A 19,238-nucleotide genomic window follows, 5' to 3' on the forward strand; every position below is an offset into this window, starting at 1 on the left:
CTAATATAAAATCAGTAAATTGGGCCTAGAGTTGTGCGTGTTCAGAAAGAAGGAAAAGCCATTTTCAGCGAGAATGGGTAGTAATCTAAAGGGAGTCTAAACATGACACGCTGCACATGGAAATAGAAATTTTGGCATTTCAAATCTGTATCTAAACATTTCTCTGCTATGGAGGAATATGATGATGAAAATAGAAAAATACATTCCCACGGTAAAAGGTCATGTTTTATAAAATTAAGTAGTGACTGAGGGAGCACCACAGGGGACCTGTCCTAAAGTCATTTGAGATTGTGATAGAGCCATGAACAGTACCTCCACGCCCTGACTCCCAGTATGCTGCTATAACCAGGGCCGGCTCCAGGCACCAGCGCAGCAAGCAGGCGCTTGGGGCGGCCAACAGAAAGGGGCGGCACGTCCGGCTCTTCGGCAGCGGGTCCCCTAGTCCCTCTCGGAGCTGCTGAAGAATGAAGCCGAAGTGCCGATAGCGGCTTTTTTTTTTCTCCCGCTGCTTGGAGCAGCAAAAACACTGGAGCCAGCCCTGGCTATAACCACTCTAGATGTGCGTTCCCCAAGGCCTAATACAATTCCAGCAAGAAATTGCCTGGTGTTTTAATGGAAGCATAATACAAGTAGATCAGAGTTGGACTCCCAAACTGGGTACCTTGCTCCTCCAGTTCAGAGTGGTGCAGAATCATTTGTTTAGCTTTTGGAGAAGTGAAAACCTCATTTTGCATTCTGTTCTTTTAATGTTTGCGTCAGTCTCCTCTTTCCCCCCAGTCATCCTGGGAATGAAGTTGACTGACTGTATCCAGGTAGAAGTAAGCACTTATTTGACATAGGACCTTTTGGAGGAAAATTCCAGGATATGTGCACAAAATAAATTTTTTATAAAATGATCTTAGTGCAGTAACAATAAGCTGTTTTTAAGAAAGTGTACATCCTCTGGAATGGCTTTAATATTGTGATCACGGGGCTCTTGCTATAAAATGGAGTTTAGGTCGGGTAAGGTGAAGAAGGTAGCTGCCTGCATCCTCTCACAGAAGTTTACTGTCACAATTCCTGGAGTTCTGTTGTGTTCCAGGCTCAGACTGTATGGCTTGTGAAGTACATCTGGTTTGACATGTCCCAGTCTTAGTTAGTCTCTCAAATCTGCTTTCATAAATAGGCGTATGCACTTCATACTTGATATTCTCTTCTTACCTGAATACACATCAGAGCATTCTGTAAAGAACAGCTGACTTGCTCTTTACCATGGCTGTAAATGCCACTGGGAGCTAATACTTTAGTATAAGAGGAAGGAAGGAGAAACTGGACACACACAAAATAGCATTTGAACTGAGAGCTGACTTCTTTGAACAGATGGATAAACAGTGAACTATACAGATGAGGCCGAACATGCAGAAGGGTTTATTTTGTTGTTTTAACTGAAGAAATAAGAGATGGGTGGCAAAACTGTCTTTTAAAAGGTGCGGTATATTAAAATTCCCTGTCCCTCCCTTTCCACTATTTCTTATGGCAAACGACTGTATAACAGAACCAGCGCAAAGGCCCAATCAATCTTCTATTGGATTTTTGCCATTAACTTCAGTGGCTGTGAAGGATCCAGCTCTAAGGCTACCGAGATTTAGGGGCTCCTAAACAACATGATGTAATGTCTGATCAGAGATCACTGCAGTAAATATGGGAGACGGGGGGGTCATAGAATCATAGGGTTAGAAGGAACTGCAAGGGTCATCTAGTCTAACTCCCTGCCAAGATGCAAGATGTGTTGCGTCTAAACTGTCCGAGACAGATGGCTATCCAGCCTCCTTTTGAAAACCTCCAGTGAAGGAGCTCTCATAACTTCCCTAGTCACTTACACTTTGCGGTTCGGGGCCTTGCCATTGATCTGGCTTTGTTTTATAAAAATACATTGCTACCCCTTTATAACGCCAACCATTATGACCCAAATTCGTATATAACGCGGTAAAGCAGCGCTCCAGGGGGGCGGGGCTGCGTACTCCGGCAGATGAAATCAAGTTCGATATAATGCAGTTTCACCTATAATGCGGTAAGATTTTTTGGCTCCCGAGGACAGCATTATATCAAGGTAGACGTGTATTTATACTCCCTTGATGGTTGAAAAAGAAAGACAATACTTGTGGTTTTATACAATATGTAGTATCTGCAATCTGAAATGTATTATTCTTTCTCCTAATGAGATGAAGTATTTCCATCAATTCTGAAACTAATATTCTTTCGCATACTTTTATCATATAGGTTGGAAAAGAACCAGAAGGGGTTAGAAATGACATTAGAAATCCTTAAGTTACCATGGAAATGCTGTTATCTACTTGTGAGAGAGATGATATTTTTAGAAGTAGAAATATTTTATCTATATACACAAATTGACCCTGGCGCTGTAAGCAATGGTCTAAAGATTTCTTCGGCTTCTCTACTTTCCTGATTCTTTAGTGCAAAATGAATGAATATGAAAGGACACCTGAAATCTGATCAGTTTTGAAAAGTTAGCTGTAGTTTCAGATATTGTACCTGTTCCCGAGTCCCCACCCAATCTTTGTGGTTTTACAAACATGTTTTCTTAAAACTCTCCCCCTGTTACTGAGTGAAAGACCCTACAATAGCAGGAAAAAACAAAGTTGCAATCTTGCAAACACCTACGCACATCAGTAGCGCCATCGAGTTATGCGTGAGTGTTTGCAGCATTGAGACCTAACTTACTATATGTGGAGACAGAGTAGAACTGACTATAAAAAGCTATGTCAATTGCACACAGTATACAAACCGCAAGAAGAAAGTGAATCGTACACATCGTTTCTTACAGTAACCGGTAAAACATTTTTCAGACCGATTTGTTTGAAAATTAATAGTTCATTTAATGATTCTGGGTTTTACTGCTTTCAAATAATCAAGCCTGTTTTAATCTTGGCATGCTACTGTTTATGCTTGTGTTTTTAATTTATTCTTGATAAATAGCCAGTGGTTATCATAACTGGAGCACAATTGGCAAAGGTCACACACATTGGGCCCAACTTTTCAGTTACGTGGTGACTAGATTTCATTTGAAAAAACAAGTTGTTTCTAGTCCTCATGGTTGGGAAGAAAAGCTTGAAAAAGTGTCCCAAGGGTAACTAATGCCGTGATATCTGCCAAGCATTCTAAACAATAGCTCTGACTGGTGAACTGCGCCATTAATCCTAGTGGGCTGTTAATTCTGAAACCAACTGCTGCGGGAGGCCTGGCTGATACCACCCCAGCAGAGGATTGTGTGTGTCCCATCATTGCCATGACTCCATTGTGGCTGTGCCAGAGTGGTGGTGGCAAAGCCTCACGCTCACACACTCCTTTGCTCAGGAGGGGTGGGGCTGAGACATCCCTTCTCTAGGATGGACTCCAGCTCATCTGAAGACAGGGACGAGATGGTCCATGGAGAGGGAAGGCTCAACCTTCTCAAAGAGGAGTGGTGGTGAAGTCCCCTGACAGCCAAACAGACAGCTCTTGTGCAGGAGACCCCTTGCCACTTCACTACAAACAGGGGTCATGGCCATGGAGTGAACCTAGTGACCCAGAGTGCCTTGGTTAATAATTTGGGCAGACTTATATTTGAGAGGATGGTTAAAAGCTATAGAAGAGAGAAGTTATTTCTCGGGCTGACTTAGTATATGATCTGGCTCAGTTCATTTTAGTCACTTGGTTGAGTTAAATTTAACCCCAGACCTCGATCAACATTCTCTTTCCAGGGTCACCATGTTCACCAAAGACTTACAGACGTTAGACATATAGAGGTCAGTCTTTTATGTTAACCAGCTAATATAATGTGTGTGATAGTTGGGAACATGGGGCTAAGGGCACAGCATATTTTATGGTCCTAAATCTGGAATGTGAGCCTGGATTTGAGACCTAAGAAATAGTCTGGTGTAGAATCTCAAAAGAGTTCTCCAGATTTAACTTGCATTTCAGTGACGGATGAAATGATGCTTAATTAATGTTCATACCGTCATTGTAAGCTTCATCCAAGGATTGCAAAATGCTTTACAAATTAATACTAAAAAAACACTGAATTAACCAACCCATCAAAATAGCAGATTACAGAAAGCGTATATGTCAATAGATTGAATTAAAGCTTCAGTCTTGGTTAGCAGATTGCATGTGAAAGGCTTTTACTTTATTTATTTATTTATTTATTTATTTATTTATTTTTGGCTGGTGGGCTTTTTGTTTTTAATTTGCTACAGTTACGGTCCAGTTGTGAGAAGATACTTTGTGGAGCAGATCACAGCAGTATGGAAATGCCAGGGCTAATCCAAAATGGATCTGATTACTAGGGCTGTCAAGTGATTAAAAAAATTTAATCACAATTAATCACACGATTAAATAAATTGCGATTAATCACGCTGTTAAACAATAACAGACTATAGTTTATTTAAATATTTTCGGATGTTTTCTACATTTTCGAATATACTGATTTAAGTTACAATGCATAATAACATAAGAATGGCCATAACGGATCAGACCAAAGGTCCATCCAGCTTGATATCCTGTCTCTGACAGTGGCCGGTGCCAGGTGCCCCAGAGGGAGTGAACCTAACAGGTAATGATCAAGTGATCTCTCTCCTGTCATCCATCCCCACCCTCTGACAAACAGAGGCTAGGGACACCATTTCTTTACCCATCCTGGCTAATAGCCATTAATGGACTTAACCTCCATGAGTTTATCTAGTTCTCTTTTAAACCCTGTTATATTCTTAGCTTTTGCAACCTCCTCAGGCAAGGAGTTCCTAAGGTTGACTGTGCACTGTGTGAAGAACAACTTCCTTTTATTTGTTTTAAACCTGCTGCCCATTAACTTCATTTGGTGGCCCCTAGTTCTTGTATTATGGAAACAAGTAAATAACTTTTCCTTATTCACTTTCTCCACACCACTCATGATTTTATATACCTCTATCATATCTCCCCTTAGTCTCCTCTTTTCCAAGCTGAAAAGGCCTAGCCTTTTTATTCTCTCCTCATATGGGACCCATTCCAAACCCCTAATCATTTTAGTTGCCCTTTTCTGAGCCTTTTCTAATGTCAGTATATCTTTTTTGAGATGAGGCGATCACATCTGTACACAGTATTCAAGGCTAGAGGGAGGTTACTAGTGGAGTTCCTCAGGAATCGGTTTTGGGACCAATCTTATTTAATCTTTTTATTACTGACCTTGGCACAAAAAGTGGGAATGTGCTAATAAAGTTTGCGGATGAGACAAAGCTGAGAGGTATTGCTAATACAGAGAAGGGATATCATACAGGAAGAGCTCAATGACCTTGTAAACTGGAGTAATAGTAATAGGATGAACTTTAATAGTGAAAAGTGCAAGGTTGTGCATTTAGGGATTAATAACAAGAATTATTGTTATAGGCTGAGGACGCATCAGTTGGAAGTAACGGGAGGAGAAGGACCTTGGAGTATTGGTTGATCACAGTATGACTGAGCTGCCAATGTGATATGGCTGTGAAAAAAGCTAATGCGGTCTTGGGATGCATCAGGCGAGGTATTTCCAGTAGAGATAAAGAGGTGTTAGTACCGTTATACAAGGCACTGGTGAGACCTCATCTGGAATACTGTGTGCAGTTCTGGTCTCCCATGTTTAAAAAAGATGAATTCAGACTGGAACAGGTACAGAGAAGGGCTACTAGGATGGTCTGAGGAATGGAAAACCTGTCTTATGAAAGGAGACTCAAAGAGCTTGGCTTGTTTAGCCTAACCAAAAGAAGGCTGAGGGGTGATATGATTGCTCTGTATAAATGTATCAGAGGGATAAATACCAATACCAATTTGGACACAAGAACAAATGGATATAAACTGGCCATCAGGAAGTTTAGACTTGAAATTAGGCAAAGGTTTCTAACCATCAGAGGAGTGAAGTTCTGGAACAGCCTTCCAAGGGGAACGGTGGGGGCAAAAGACATATCTGGCTTCAAGACTAAGCTTGATAAGTTTATGGAGGGGATGGTATAGTGGGATAGCCTAATTTTGGCAATTAATTGGTGTTTGACTATAAGCAGTAAATCTGCCCAATGGCCTGTGATGGGACACTAGATGGGGTGGGATCTGAGATTAGTACAGAGAACTCTTTCGTGGGTGTCTGGCTGGTGAGTCTTGCCCACATGTGCAGGGTTTAGCTGATCGCCATGTTTGGGATCAGGAAGGAATTTCCCCCAGGGCAGATTGGCAGAGGCCCTGGGGTTTTTCGCCTATCTGCAGCGTGGGGCATGGGTCACTTGCTGGAAGATTCTCTGCACCTTGAAGTCTTTAAACCATGATTTGAGGACTTCAGTGGCTCAGACATAGGTTTGATACAGGAGTGGGTGGGTGAGATTCTGTGGCCTGCGTTGTGCAGGAGGTCAGACTAGATGATCATAATGGTCCCTTCTGACCTTAAAGTCTATGATTCTATGTGAGTGTACCATGGATTTATATAGGGCAATAAGATATTCTCCGTCTTATTCTCTATCCCTTTTTTAATGATTCCTAACATCCTGTTTGCTTTTTTGACTGCCGCTGCACACTGTGGGGGCGTCTTCAGAGAACTATCCATGATGACTCCAAGATCTCTTTCCTGACTAACTGTAGCTAAATTAGCCCCCATCATATTGTATGTATAACTGAGGTTATTTTTTCCAATGTGCATTACTTTATATTTATCCACATTAAATTTAATTTGCCGTTTTGTGAGATCTTTTTGAAGTTCTTCACAGTCTGCTTTGGTCTTAACTATCTTGAGCAGTTTAGTATTATCTGCAAACTTTGCCACCCGTTTTCCTTTCTCCAGATCATTTATGAATAAGTTGAATAGGATTGGTCTTAGGACTGACCCTTGAGGAAGACCTCTAGTTACCCCTCTCCATTCTGAAAATTTACCATTTATTCTTGCCCTTTGTTCCCAGTCTTTTAACGAGTTCTCAGTCCATGAAAGGATCTTCTCTCTTATCCCATGACAACTTAATTTATGTAAGCGCCTTTGGTGAGGGACCTTGTCAAAAGTTTTCTGGAAATCTAAGTACACTATGTCCACTGGATCCCCCTTGTCCACATGTTTGTTGACCCCTTCAAAGAACTCTAATAGATTAGTCAGACATGATTTCTCTTTACAGAAACCATGTTGACTTTTGCCCAACAATTTATGTTCTTCTATGTGTCTGACAATTTTATTCTTTACTGTTGTTTTGACTAATTTGCCCAGTATTGACATTATACTTACCAGTCTGTAATTGCCAGCATCACCTCTAGAGCCCTTTTTAAATATTGGCGTTACATTAGCTATCCTCCATTCGTTTGGTACAGAAGCTGGTTTAAAGGACATGTTACAAACCATAGTTAATAATTCTGCAATTTCACTTTTGAGTTCTTTCAGAACTTTTGGATGAATGCCATCTGGTCCCAGTGACTTGTTACTGTTAAGTTTATCAATTAATTCCAAAACCTCCTCTAATGACCCTTCAGTCTATGACAGTTCCTCAGATTTGTCATCTACAAAGGACGGCTCAGGTTTGAGAATCTCCCTAACATCCTCAGCCGTGAAGACTGAAGCGAAGAATTCATTTAGTTTCTCCATAATGACTTTATCGTCTTTAAGTGCTTCTTTTGTAACGCAGCATACTAAGTGTACTGTGCTCATTTTATATTTATTTTTGATTACAAGGATTTGCACTGTAAAAAAACCAAAAGAAATCATATTTTTCAGTTCACCTAATACAAGTACTGTAGTGCAGTCTCTTTACAGTGAAAGTTGAACTGACAAATGTGGTATTATGTACAAAAAAACCCTGCATTCAAAAATACAATGTAAAATTTTAGAGCCTGCAAGTCCACTCAGTCCTGCTTCTTGTTCAGCCAATTGCTCAGACAAACAAGTTTGTTTACATTTGCAGGAGATAATGCTGCCCACTTCTTATTTACAATGTCACCTGAAAGTGAGAACAGGCATTCTCATGGCACTGTTGTAGCCAGCATTGCAAGAGATTTACGTGCCAGATGCGCTAAAGATTCATATGTCCCTTCATGCTTCAGCCACCATTCCACGGGACATGCTGATGACAGGTTCTGCTCGATAACAATCCAAAGCCGTGCAGACCGACACATATTCATTTTCATTATCAGATGCCACCAGCATCTTTTGTTTATCACTTTTACAGTGCAAATATTTGTAATAAAAAAATATACACTTTGATTTCAGTTACAACACAAAATACAATATGTATGAAAATATAGAAAAACATCCAATATATTTAATAAATTTAAATTGGTATTCTATTGTTTAACAGTGCGATTGAAACTGCGATTAATTTTTTTGGGTTAACTGTGTGAGTTAACTGTGATTGATTGACAGCCATACTGATTACTTTTCTTTGGAATTTGGTAGCCAGGAAAGCAAGTCGGAGAGTTGTTAATCATTTGTATTCTAGTAGCACCGAGAGGCCCCTACTGAGATCAGGAATCCGTTGGGCAGAGTGCTGGACAAATACATAGTGAGAGAAAAATCGTGCTCTAAAGAGATTACAGACTAAATAGATGACAGATAAAGGATGTGAAGGGAGACAAAGGTGCTGACAGGTGAGATGACTTGCCAGACATCACACAATCAGGTCAGTCACAGCTGGGAACAGATCTAAGGTCTCCTGAGTCCCATTCTGATGCCATTTCTGATGGACCAGATGGAGCCAAATATGTTTTTATTTGTTTGTTTGGGGATGCTGTCCTCTAAAGTACACTGTCAGCTTGGGAAATGACAGAGACAAGGTGGATACGTAATATCTTTTATTGGACCAACTGCTGTTGGTGAGAGAGAAGCTTTCAAAGTACACAGAACTGCTGCTTCAGAGCTCTGTGTAGCTTGAAAGCGCATCTCATTCGACAACAGCAGTTGGTCCGACAAAAGATATTACCTCACCACCGTGTTTCTCTAATATCCCGGGACCAATATGGCTACACCAATGCAGCAGACAACTTGAGAAGTGGTCAATTTAGATAATTAAAAGTAGTTTCAGGTGATACAGCTGTCAGGGTTTGTGGGTTTACAGTCACATTTTCTTGTTTTTATTAAAACGTTTTTCCTCTTCCCTGTTGCCATGTGACAAGCCCACACCAACAACAGAGGAAATGGATTTAGTGCATAATCCTGCAAACACCCATGTGCTTAACTTCAAGCATGTGAGTTGTCCCATTGCAATCAGTGGGATTACTCCAGGTTTATAGTTAAGCACACGAGTCCGCAGTTGCAAGACTGGAACTTAACTGACTATATAGAGGAAACCTGTGAAAAGAATGTACATGTCAAACACACAGAGTAAATACATTGGATAGAGAGGAAATTGTTCTTTCTCCACTCTCTTTCATCTTGTCCTAGTAGTCTTGGGTGCTACTTATAACAATAGCAGAGAAAAAATTGGAAAAGCGGTATACTTTTTGTTAGTTGACCTTTCCCTTCTAACATACGTTTTGCTTGACTGCTGCTTCACAGAATTCCTTTATTTCCTGTGGTTTCTACTCTGTATTCTGCTTTTGAAAATTATATATCTTTAGCTGAAGGTTATAGTAAATACATTTACCTTCTTTGCATTCACTGCAGTCAAGTCCTATTTATTCTCTGCCGCAAGGAACATAACATTGGGAAGGCCTCCCAGATGCGGAGTTTCGGTGCACTGCAGCCAGTGGTGAGCACAGACACAGCAGGTATTGTTGATGGCTTTGTTAAGGTTACAGAATGCAGTCAGAGCTGTGTGTGTCGACTGGCTCTCAGGATCAGACTCTTATTACCCCAGGCTGCTCAATTCGTGGAGCATCGGATAGTTCTCAGAAGGCAGATACTTTAGGGAAATGAAATATGACAGAGAAAGGCAGGACATGAGAGAAGCGTTTTTTTTTTTTTTAAATTAGGTGGGAAGAATGTATCTTGGTTCCCTGAGGCAGCTGATAGCATGAGAAAGCAAGAAAAATCCTCATAAGACGAGAGATTCACTGACAAATACAATTTGCATTGGAGGAACTGCTGAATCTTGACTTGTAATTCAGCTGGCATTAAAATCTTAGTCATTTGTCTTTTCAACTGCTTACCCTGTTTAGTTCAACCGGAAACAAAATGTTAGGAGGGACGTGTATATGCTTGGTCTGCTGCCTGCAGAGAGATGATACTGTGGCTAAGAGGTCTACATGACCACCTTATGTCGGTATAACTACGTCGCTCGGGGTGGTGGAGTACCTCTGCCCACAGGAGAGCATCTCCCATTGGCATCTTCAGTAAGTGCTAAAATGGCACAACGGCGCTGCTGCCCCTCTGTAAGTGTAGACAAGCCCTGTGAGGGCTTTAACAAAGGGATGGGGAAAGTTAGAGACAATAGAGCATCATTTCCAAAGGCCTTCCTATCTGAAGAGTGAGTTCAAAAGTCACTTCAAATCTGCAGGTACGTATTTGTACTTAAACCTCCGTGTTGCCCGTTGAGGGCCTGATTCACTCCATCCCTTGTGTATCCATCCAAAACTGATTGACTTCTGTGGGAGCTTTGAGTTCCCAAGGAATGCAGGGCTAAACCTTTGTGACAGGAGGGCCTCTCCCTCCCCCAAGTCTGAGCAGCCCATCCCTCAACCCATCAAATCTTCCTCTCTTTTTTAGGGTATAACTAAAAAGTTCAAACAAACACTCTCTCCTTTTGGGTGTTTCAAGCAGAAGAGCACTGCTTCCTCCTTACTTGACTGCATTAGACTGGCTCCTCTTTGCTGCTGCTTCCTCTGATAGGTAGCAGCAGGGCCTGATAGATTGTCAAGACCAACTGCGCGTGGACCATAACTCTGTAGAGCTGATGGAGGACTGACTCTTGGCTCTACCTGGGTCTCTAGGGAGTACACTCTGTCACATTCTTTAATGAGCAGTATGGGTCATCTAACAAGGGATTTTCCTTCTCCTGTATCAGAGCATTCTGGAGCTCTCAACAACATACTTTTGTCCCGCAAGCATCACTGTTTAGGGACAGGGCATTTCCCCTCCATTTAAATTAAGAGCAAACCATTGTGGGGCAGTCCATATTGGATCTGTAAGGGTTTTAGCTTCCCCTTGTTGTAGGCTGCCTTTTTGCCTGTAATCTCCCAATTGCATTGACCTTGTTAGCAATGGTGAAGATGTAGAGAAGAGAAGGGAACACTCCCTCCCTTGTGTATCAGAACCATCCTGCCCCCATCCCATGCTGTGAAAGTGCTGCTTCGGTGTCTTGCTACCCATGTGGCAGTCTGCTTTTCTTCAGCTTAGCCATCAGATCAGCTAGAACCTAGTGCTTAAAACAGTGACTTTCCCATTTATTAGCCTAAAGACAGGTGGTCTTCAAGCCAATTGCTTGAGTCGCTGACAGAGGATTTTGGTCTTGTCAGTGTTCCTTAGAGGATCCTTTCCTAGTTCATACAGGGAACAGATGCATATTTTTTTTCTCTTCCTCCCCTCCTGATCTTGTATCATTTGTGACTCCTATGTCCTTACTGACATTCATACTGTTATTTTATACTCCTTCCTGGATTAGATAGTACTGAGAGGCAGCGAGAGGGATAGAGAAATGAGATTGTCAGAACACTCCAACACGTTCATGTGGGTGATAGGACCTTCAAAGTCTTTTGCATTTTAAATTATGTCAAAATATCATTACTTTTCTGGCACTCACATTTAATTCCTATTGATGATGACAATCTCGCTTGAAAATTGGGTTAACAAATAATAGTTTGTTCAGCTTCATGAATTTTTTTCTAATGGTGGCTCAGTGGATTGGTAACAGAGCGTAGAGCCTTTTCTCTCTACGTTCCTGGATCAAATCCATCCCTCATTACATTGTAAGCTCTTGGTGCAGGGACCTTCCGTTTGTGCAGTGTATAGTACTAGGGGGTTCTGGTCCATGACAAGGGTTCTTAGGCTCTCCAGCAATATAAATAATAATAGACCAAAAGTTATTGCCATTCAGTGGCTGTCTGGTGGCCTTCGTTATGGTCTTAGTCCAGAGTCCAGCAGACACATATCTGTATCTCAAAAACGACCACCACAATTGACACTTTGGTTGGCGGTCAGAGCAGCGAGGCCAAAGGATTACTAGGTACGGAGGCTGAAGTACTGTCTCCGCCTGGCGATATTCTAGATTAGGGCTGAGGCCCATAAGTGGGGCAGTGTGTGGAAGTTTGCATTACTCCTGTCCATGCTGAACCCCATCTGTGGATAATCGAGGATTGAAGGCCATCAATCCAGTATCTTTCAGCAACGGAAAGTTTGCAGTTTTAAAAATATAAGATCATGCTTTGTTGAGAGCTTTGATTGAAGATGCTCAATCCTTACGATACTTTCATCCCAGCTGCTGTACTACTAACCCATAAGTAGGAAAAGATTTGTCTGCTGTATGGCTTTCTAACTCCAAATTAACTTTATATTTTTAAACTACAGATCAACTTGAACGTGTATTCTTACGTCTTGGCCATGCAGAAACAGATGAGCAGTTACAGAATATTATATCGAAATTCCTACCCCCTGTTCTGCTCAAACTGTCCAGCACGCAGGAAGGAGTGCGTAAAAAGGTAAGGGTGCAGTTATTGTAAGATTTCCAATCACTGGAGATGTAGACATCCATGATGTATCAATGATTTGGTGTTACTGTCTGCTTTCGATAAAAGATATTACCTCACCACCGTGTTTCTCTAATATCCCGGGACCAATATGGCTACACCAATGCAGCAGACAACTTGAGAAGTGGTCAATTTAGAGACACTCGTGTTTGCTGTCAGACCAGGATACTTTCAATAGTCATTGCTATCATTCACTTAACTGGTTGTGTGTCAGTTCAGGGCAACTTGGTGGTCCAGCATAGGCTCCCAGCTCCTCAGCTTCACGTCTCTCCCCTCCAAACGGGGTTTTTTTTCCAGGCTGCGCAACTCCCTGCCTTACACTGTGAGTTCCCCAGTAAGTCCGATGTTCTTAATGGCCTGCGCCTGCACTTTGCTTTCTCCTTGGAGGCTGTACACAGTGTAACTGCCCTCAGTGATATCACACAGCCCCTTCTAAGAAATCACGTTTGTTCTTCAGATGAAAGCAATACAGAGAAAACCATTAAAAACCAAAGAATCTTCCCCAGCTCCAGCAATGGCTCCTGTAGGAGTCAGTCCTTCAAACCCCAACAAGGGATTCTTCTGAGGTTAAAAGTTCCTAACAGCTGGTAGCTCAGAATAGGCTCCCCCAAGTGTCTGTATAAAGTCACTCCTTTATATGGTTTGGACCTTTGATCTTGGGGGGGACAGTCACCCCATTTCAGGGCAAAGGCTGGGTTTTTGCATAATTGTGGGTGGGGAATTCGCGTTCAGCTCCCTCCTAGATATTTCCTGGGGAATCCACTTCCCATGTGTTGTCCCAAAAGTTCATTCTTATCTGCCACATTGTGCATTATAGTCCTTTGATCATCAAGGCCCCCCACTAATACATAACCTTTGCATTTAATACAATGGACTCCAAAGATACTTAAACTTAATTCAATATCTCCCAAAGATATTGCAGGAAACTGCCATATCTGTTACAGGGTGCACTAGAAATCTGGGAATAGTAACTGAGAGATGGGCTACCACAGAGATTCAGGGTTTTTTTGGAATCTGCCAGCCCACCCCCCCTCCACCCCAATGTTATTAAATCTTGTGCAAGTGGGGAAACTATTGTGCCACTATGGCCAAAGTTTTTTTCTAAAAAGCTCAACACTTACAGTTGGGGCCAGATTTTCAAAAGAGCTCAGTTCCCATTTAAGCACCAAAAACTGGTCTCAGCTGTGGGTGCCAAACACTGGAAAATCTAGCACTAGATGTGTATTGTTGTCAACATGCTGTGAAGGACTGTTGTGAGAGAAAGCATCCGGCTAGCTGGTGAAGTTCCTTAGTGTGATGTGTTTTCTTCTTTCAAGCTGGAATTTGTTAACCAGGTTAATCTGAATGATTATGCATAGGAAAAGGCCAAAGACTGCAATTTTTAAAAATTAAAAATCTTGTATTTAACTTAAGGATGAAACCTTTTAAAATGACACATGAATATTTTTGTTTTGGAGTGGGCCTAACATTAAATTGTAAACCAAAAAATGATACTCACGTTACTTTCTTGTCTAGACCAAACTTTTGATATTTTCCATGCAAAAGATATCATGAACATAAGCGATCATTTTTCTGTGCTCCCATGTGTTTGTAAGGTCCACTCTCAGCAGGGAATACAGAATCCTGAATGTTGTTCTTGACAAAATGGGGTGGGGGAGGAATTGACTCTTCCAGTATTTTTGTTTTGAAAATTATTTTAAATCCTGATTTACTGATTAGTCTGTTGTTGGTTTTTAATTATGTTTACAGTTTTAATCTTAAACAAGTATACAGGAAAATTATTCTAAATTAAGTGTTTAGCAGCCAATCAAAGGTGATTTAAAAACCTGACTGACTGCCCGTAACCCTCAGCAAAGATCTAATGTGCACTATGCATTTGTTCAGAGAAACCTGCTCTGCTTTTGATACATTATTTACCTCAAAGCCTTGCTTTTCAATCTATTGGCTCACTTCTAGTCTCACTTCTAAACTGAGAAATATGGCATGTTTTCAGACACCAACAACTTTTCAAAATATACCGAATGGTCTGTGCTAACGTTGGCTCTGATTCAGCAAAGAACACTGGCCTCCCTCTTTAGCCCCATCCCTATTCAGCGAAGCACTTAAACACATTTGAAGTCAATGGGAGCTAAGCAGAAGCTTAACTTTAAGCACATGCCTAAGCTGAATTGTGGTCTTAGAAAACAAAGGCCAATAAGCCAGATGAATGAAATCGGAAATGAAAAGATGCTGGCATAATCTAAGTGGCGAAACCTCTGCAGTGTAGACATAGTTATAGGATACAAAAGTGCTTTTGCAGTATAGCTTGTTCTGATTTGGGAGTTTAAATAAGCTCTAGCAGTGTAAGGCATATTTTATACTGGGATAATTGCGTCTCCACGGAGGCTTTTACCGGCATAACTATGTTGGCAAAAAATAATCCCACCTCCTGGTTATACTGGTAAAACTTTCAAGTGTAGACTAGCCCTAAATGTCATTGTTGGTCTTAACATAGTTTTAGAAGAGCAGGAGTAGTTTCTTCTGTTCTCAACCAGTTTTTCCACTATACATAGGATTTCTCTGACAATCAGTACTTTTCCTCCTCAGGCTTCCCTCCCCTCCCTTTGATTTCTTCCAACTAGCATGTTACTTCATTTCCCTTGCTCTCATCCTGAATTCTTTGACTGCTAGCACAGTGCCAGGTGTCACTGCACTGGTTGGGTGTCTTTAGGATGGTTCATAGACATGTAGACTGAGTGAGAGGTTCAGGCCAACCGCTTACCTTGAAACCCTCATATACCTTCTTAGAATATCTAATACCTCCTCAATCGAACCCAGACACATCTGATTCGAACCAGCTTCTTTCTCAACTGCCATCCTGAATGGTTTAACCAGGTGCCCCAAACTGTCACTGTATACGGAAGTTCTCTTGCTGTGATTATAATCTGTTATGCGTTGTTCTCCTGCATAATGTGTTTTGGGTGCAATTCCCTCCCCCACTCTGTATAATAGCAATAATATGTGGTTACAGGTGAAATACCCACAATTAACTGCTTTAAGGTTTGCTACATGTGTTGTCTTTGCTGGTTTAGCTGACCAGGCAGGAGTTTACAGACTCTCATAGCACCTCAGTTCCATGTATTGCTCAACGTCTTGCACTGTGCTGGATCCTTTTCTCGGTGAACTTGGAGAAGGAACTAGATTGTATTCCCTACAAGCCCATACAATGAGAGGCTAAGTTAGATCAAAATCAGTTTAAATTGCACCTATAAATAAACTGAAGTTCTAATTGTCCTCAGCTCCAGCTGACTTCTGTGGATCTTTGGGGTTACTCAGCTAGCCAGTGCAATCTCTAAAGAATAGGTGTATTAGTATTTCTCACAGAAAGCATACTGGCAGACAACTGCTTTCTTCACCAGTAGAAACATCCGTTATGGCTTCAGGAGTAGCTCCAAAAGCTGCACATTGCAGTAACCCCCTCTGGTGGTAACAAAGGTGTAGGAAACCAGGGTGAGCGCTACATCAAAAAGAAAGAGGTTGCAACTTTCATGCAGTCTAGATGGGAGAAAAAGCACTCATGGCCATTGCTGCTATCTGCGGCTTCAGAAGTAGCAGAGATTTGAACAAGTTATCCAAGTTGCTAACTTGGGTAACACAAGATGTGCAGACTCTCCCGGCTGAGATAGTAAAGGCCAGCGCTGCTATTTCCTCCCGTCATTTTCCCCTAGCCTGCCAACACTGACTCTGTATTCTCCGTGCTGCGTTTCAGCTAGCTAACTCTCATCCAAAGCCTAGTTTCAGCTAGACACCAGGAAGGCTGGTGGTGTATATTGGGTAGATCATGCCCAGGTGCTTCAGGAATAGAGTTGACCGTGTGCAGTCTGGAGTGTTTGACCATGCTGGACCAGATGAAGCACTTTGCAGGGGAGAAGGTGATATACAAACAGAGCTGTCCCTTGGATAGGGCGAATTGGGGTGACTGCTCGAGGCCCCGTGAGCTTTTGCGATTGGCTGGCGCAGTTGGTCTCAGAAGAAACACATCTGTCACTCCGCCCTGGGACTCCCGCCCTGGACCCTGCTCAGTTGGCTGGCACGGTCAATCCCAAAAGAGAGGAACCAGTCACTTCCGCCTCTAGGGATGTCCCTGTATACAAATGTTCTAGCTCAGTTTAATTACTGTCTCGTTTAATTGGAACCTTTTTTCTTTTATCAGACTGATTTGGCAACTGCCACAAGTGCTAGATTTTCGGTACTAGAATCATCCTCTGTCCACAGGCTACAGCACTGATGGCACATTGCAACCTTCCCCACATCACTCTGCCTGCATTCCTCCATCTTGAGATACAGCAGCCAACTATATATAGAGAGCCAAGTTACCTCTCCATAATCATTCCTTCCTTGACATCTCTTCCAGTCCTGCTAACAAGGGCACCACTTGTGGTGGATGGTTTTGTGATGTGGATGAGAGTCTGCTAGAAAGTATCTGGAGGCCACCAATGCATTTCATGCAGGCGAATGGATAATATGATAAATAATGGCAGCCATCTTGTCAAAGAGTTGGGAACTAAGTCATGCAGAACTCTTTGGCCTGTTCTCTGTTTAATGGATCATATTGTATTGGGAAAATATTGAATGCAAAGCTGAAGTTAATCATTTTTTTCTCCCTCCCAGGTCATGGAGCTCCTAGTTCACTTGAATAAACGCATCAAAAGTCGTCCAAAAATTCAACTTCCAGTAGAGACTTTACTAGTCCAATACCAAGATCCCGCTGCAGTTTCCTTTGTCACCGTAAGTACTGTTCTTCCAAGAACATTACCTGATGTGTACAAAGGTGAGCTTTCTATTCTTTAGAGGCTCCTCATGGTACTCAACTCTGCCAGTTCCCTTCAGTAACATATTATTGTGATATGAGAGATGCTTTAAAGTGACTTAAAATAAACAACTATATGCGACTAGCGTGGGTGAAACTAGTAGTTTTATGAAACCACTAAATTGCTGACAATTTTTTGTGAGACCACTTCAATTATTTTCCAACTTTCATGAGTACTTGAAATTGACAGATTTGTTGTTTGTATTAGTCGCACCTAGAGGCCCCATTGTGCTACGTGCAGAACCAGCACCTGCTGAGTGAATCTCTGCCCTGAAGAGGTTAAAATTTAGGGCCACAATCCTGCAAATATATAAACATGTGCTTGTCTTTTTACACATTCTACTCATGTGCATGTGTTTTTAGGCTCAGGGCCTTGAGGGGAGAAAGGGAATAATATCAGGGCCGGTGCAACCATTTAGGCGACCTAGGCGGTTGCCTAGGGCACTGGCATTTGGGGGGCGCCATTTTCTTTGCCAGTGACCATGGCGGCAAGATCTTTGGCTGCCCCAGTCGCCGCTGGCATTTAGGCGGAGGGCGCAGTGGCAGGGGAGCGTGGAGAGGGCCGCCTGCAGCAAGTAAGGGGAGGGGCAGCACGCAGGGGAACTCCTTGCCCCAGCTCACCTCTGCCCCGCCTCCTCCCCGAGCGCTCCATGGCTGCTTCACTTCTCCCGCCTCCCAGGCTTGCGGTGCCTGAGCTGATTGGTGCCACAAGCCTGGGAGGCGGGAGAAGTGAAGCAGCCACGGTGTGCTTGGGGTGCTCGTGCATGGAGCAGGGGTGAGCTGGGGTGGGGGGGCGCCTCAGGGCGGAGGGGTGAGCTGGGGTGGGGGGGGTGCCTCAGGGCTGGGGTACGGGGGAGGGAGGGTGCAAGGTGGAAGTTTTCCCTAGGGTGCGAAACATCCTTGCACCAGCCCTGAATAATAATCCCCATTTTTCAGAAGGGAAACTTTATCAGGTTCATTTAGTCTTTTTAAAAAAAACAACAACAACAAAAAACCCTAAAATATTAACCACTTTGTGAAACTAGTGAAGACCATTCTTAGCTGAACTGTAGTGTGTGTATTACAAATACTGATACATTTCATGGGAAAGACTGCAGAACGTTGGAAAAGACCTGTCCTCCCTCTCATTACGCTGCTGCTAACCCATGCATGTTCTTAATGGAAAATAACACCGTGGGAGCAGAGATGGAAATGTTTAGACTGTTAAACTGTCGTTAAGTAGCATTCACTTCCACTGGAGCCCTGGAAGCAGCTGATTGTCCAAAAGCAAGAGCTAACAATGGGAGAAGTTGTACATGAGCTTTACCTTGGACGAGGTCAAGGATTTACAAGATGTTCATATTTTGTAGAACACTGAGAAAAACATCTTGTGTGACAGTAAACTTGAAAAGCAACTTTGTGTGTCAACGTTGTCTGTGGCAAAAATCTGCTGACAATCCTATACTGAAGTGATGTATGTTGTTTTCTCACAATGTAGTCAGTTTTGTGATGTTTTAATAAATACTGTGACTACAAAGAAACACAGCACAGCTCACCTTTACATTGTGTTGGTTGGCTTCACAGTGTTAAGAACATTGTGAATCTCTGCTTATATTTCATTACTGAACATTTAAATTGAATATCACAAAGGTCACCTAAGAATGGTCTTTTGCTAACTTCTCACAATGTTTTGATCTTTTAAAAATTTATTAATCAGATAAACCAGTCAAGGTCATGTGCGTGCAAATTGGAGAAGAGCTGTAATCATTTCAGAAGATGATCG

The 19,238-nt window shown here is 42.2% G+C and overlaps 1 protein-coding gene across 3 annotated transcripts in view; it reads left to right on the forward strand.

The window, feature by feature from the left end:
* ECPAS (Ecm29 proteasome adaptor and scaffold) overlaps positions 1 to 19,238 on the forward strand; it is an 84,541-nt gene that overhangs the window by 4,180 nt on the left and 61,123 nt on the right. For 2 of the 3 annotated variants that reach the window (XM_030568048.1, XM_030568047.1), the window contains exons 2-3: positions 12,449 to 12,579; positions 17,278 to 17,394. In XM_030568048.1, coding sequence (XP_030423908.1) covers positions 12,449 to 12,579; positions 17,278 to 17,394 — 248 coding nt within the window. Of the gene's footprint in view, positions 1 to 12,448; positions 12,580 to 17,277; positions 17,395 to 19,238 lie in introns of those variants that run through there. The other variant, XM_030568049.1, reaches the window with a different exon arrangement.

This window comes from Gopherus evgoodei, chromosome 6 (assembly GCF_007399415.2).
Source record: "Gopherus evgoodei ecotype Sinaloan lineage chromosome 6, rGopEvg1_v1.p, whole genome shotgun sequence".
Taxonomy (NCBI): domain Eukaryota; kingdom Metazoa; phylum Chordata; order Testudines; family Testudinidae; genus Gopherus; species Gopherus evgoodei.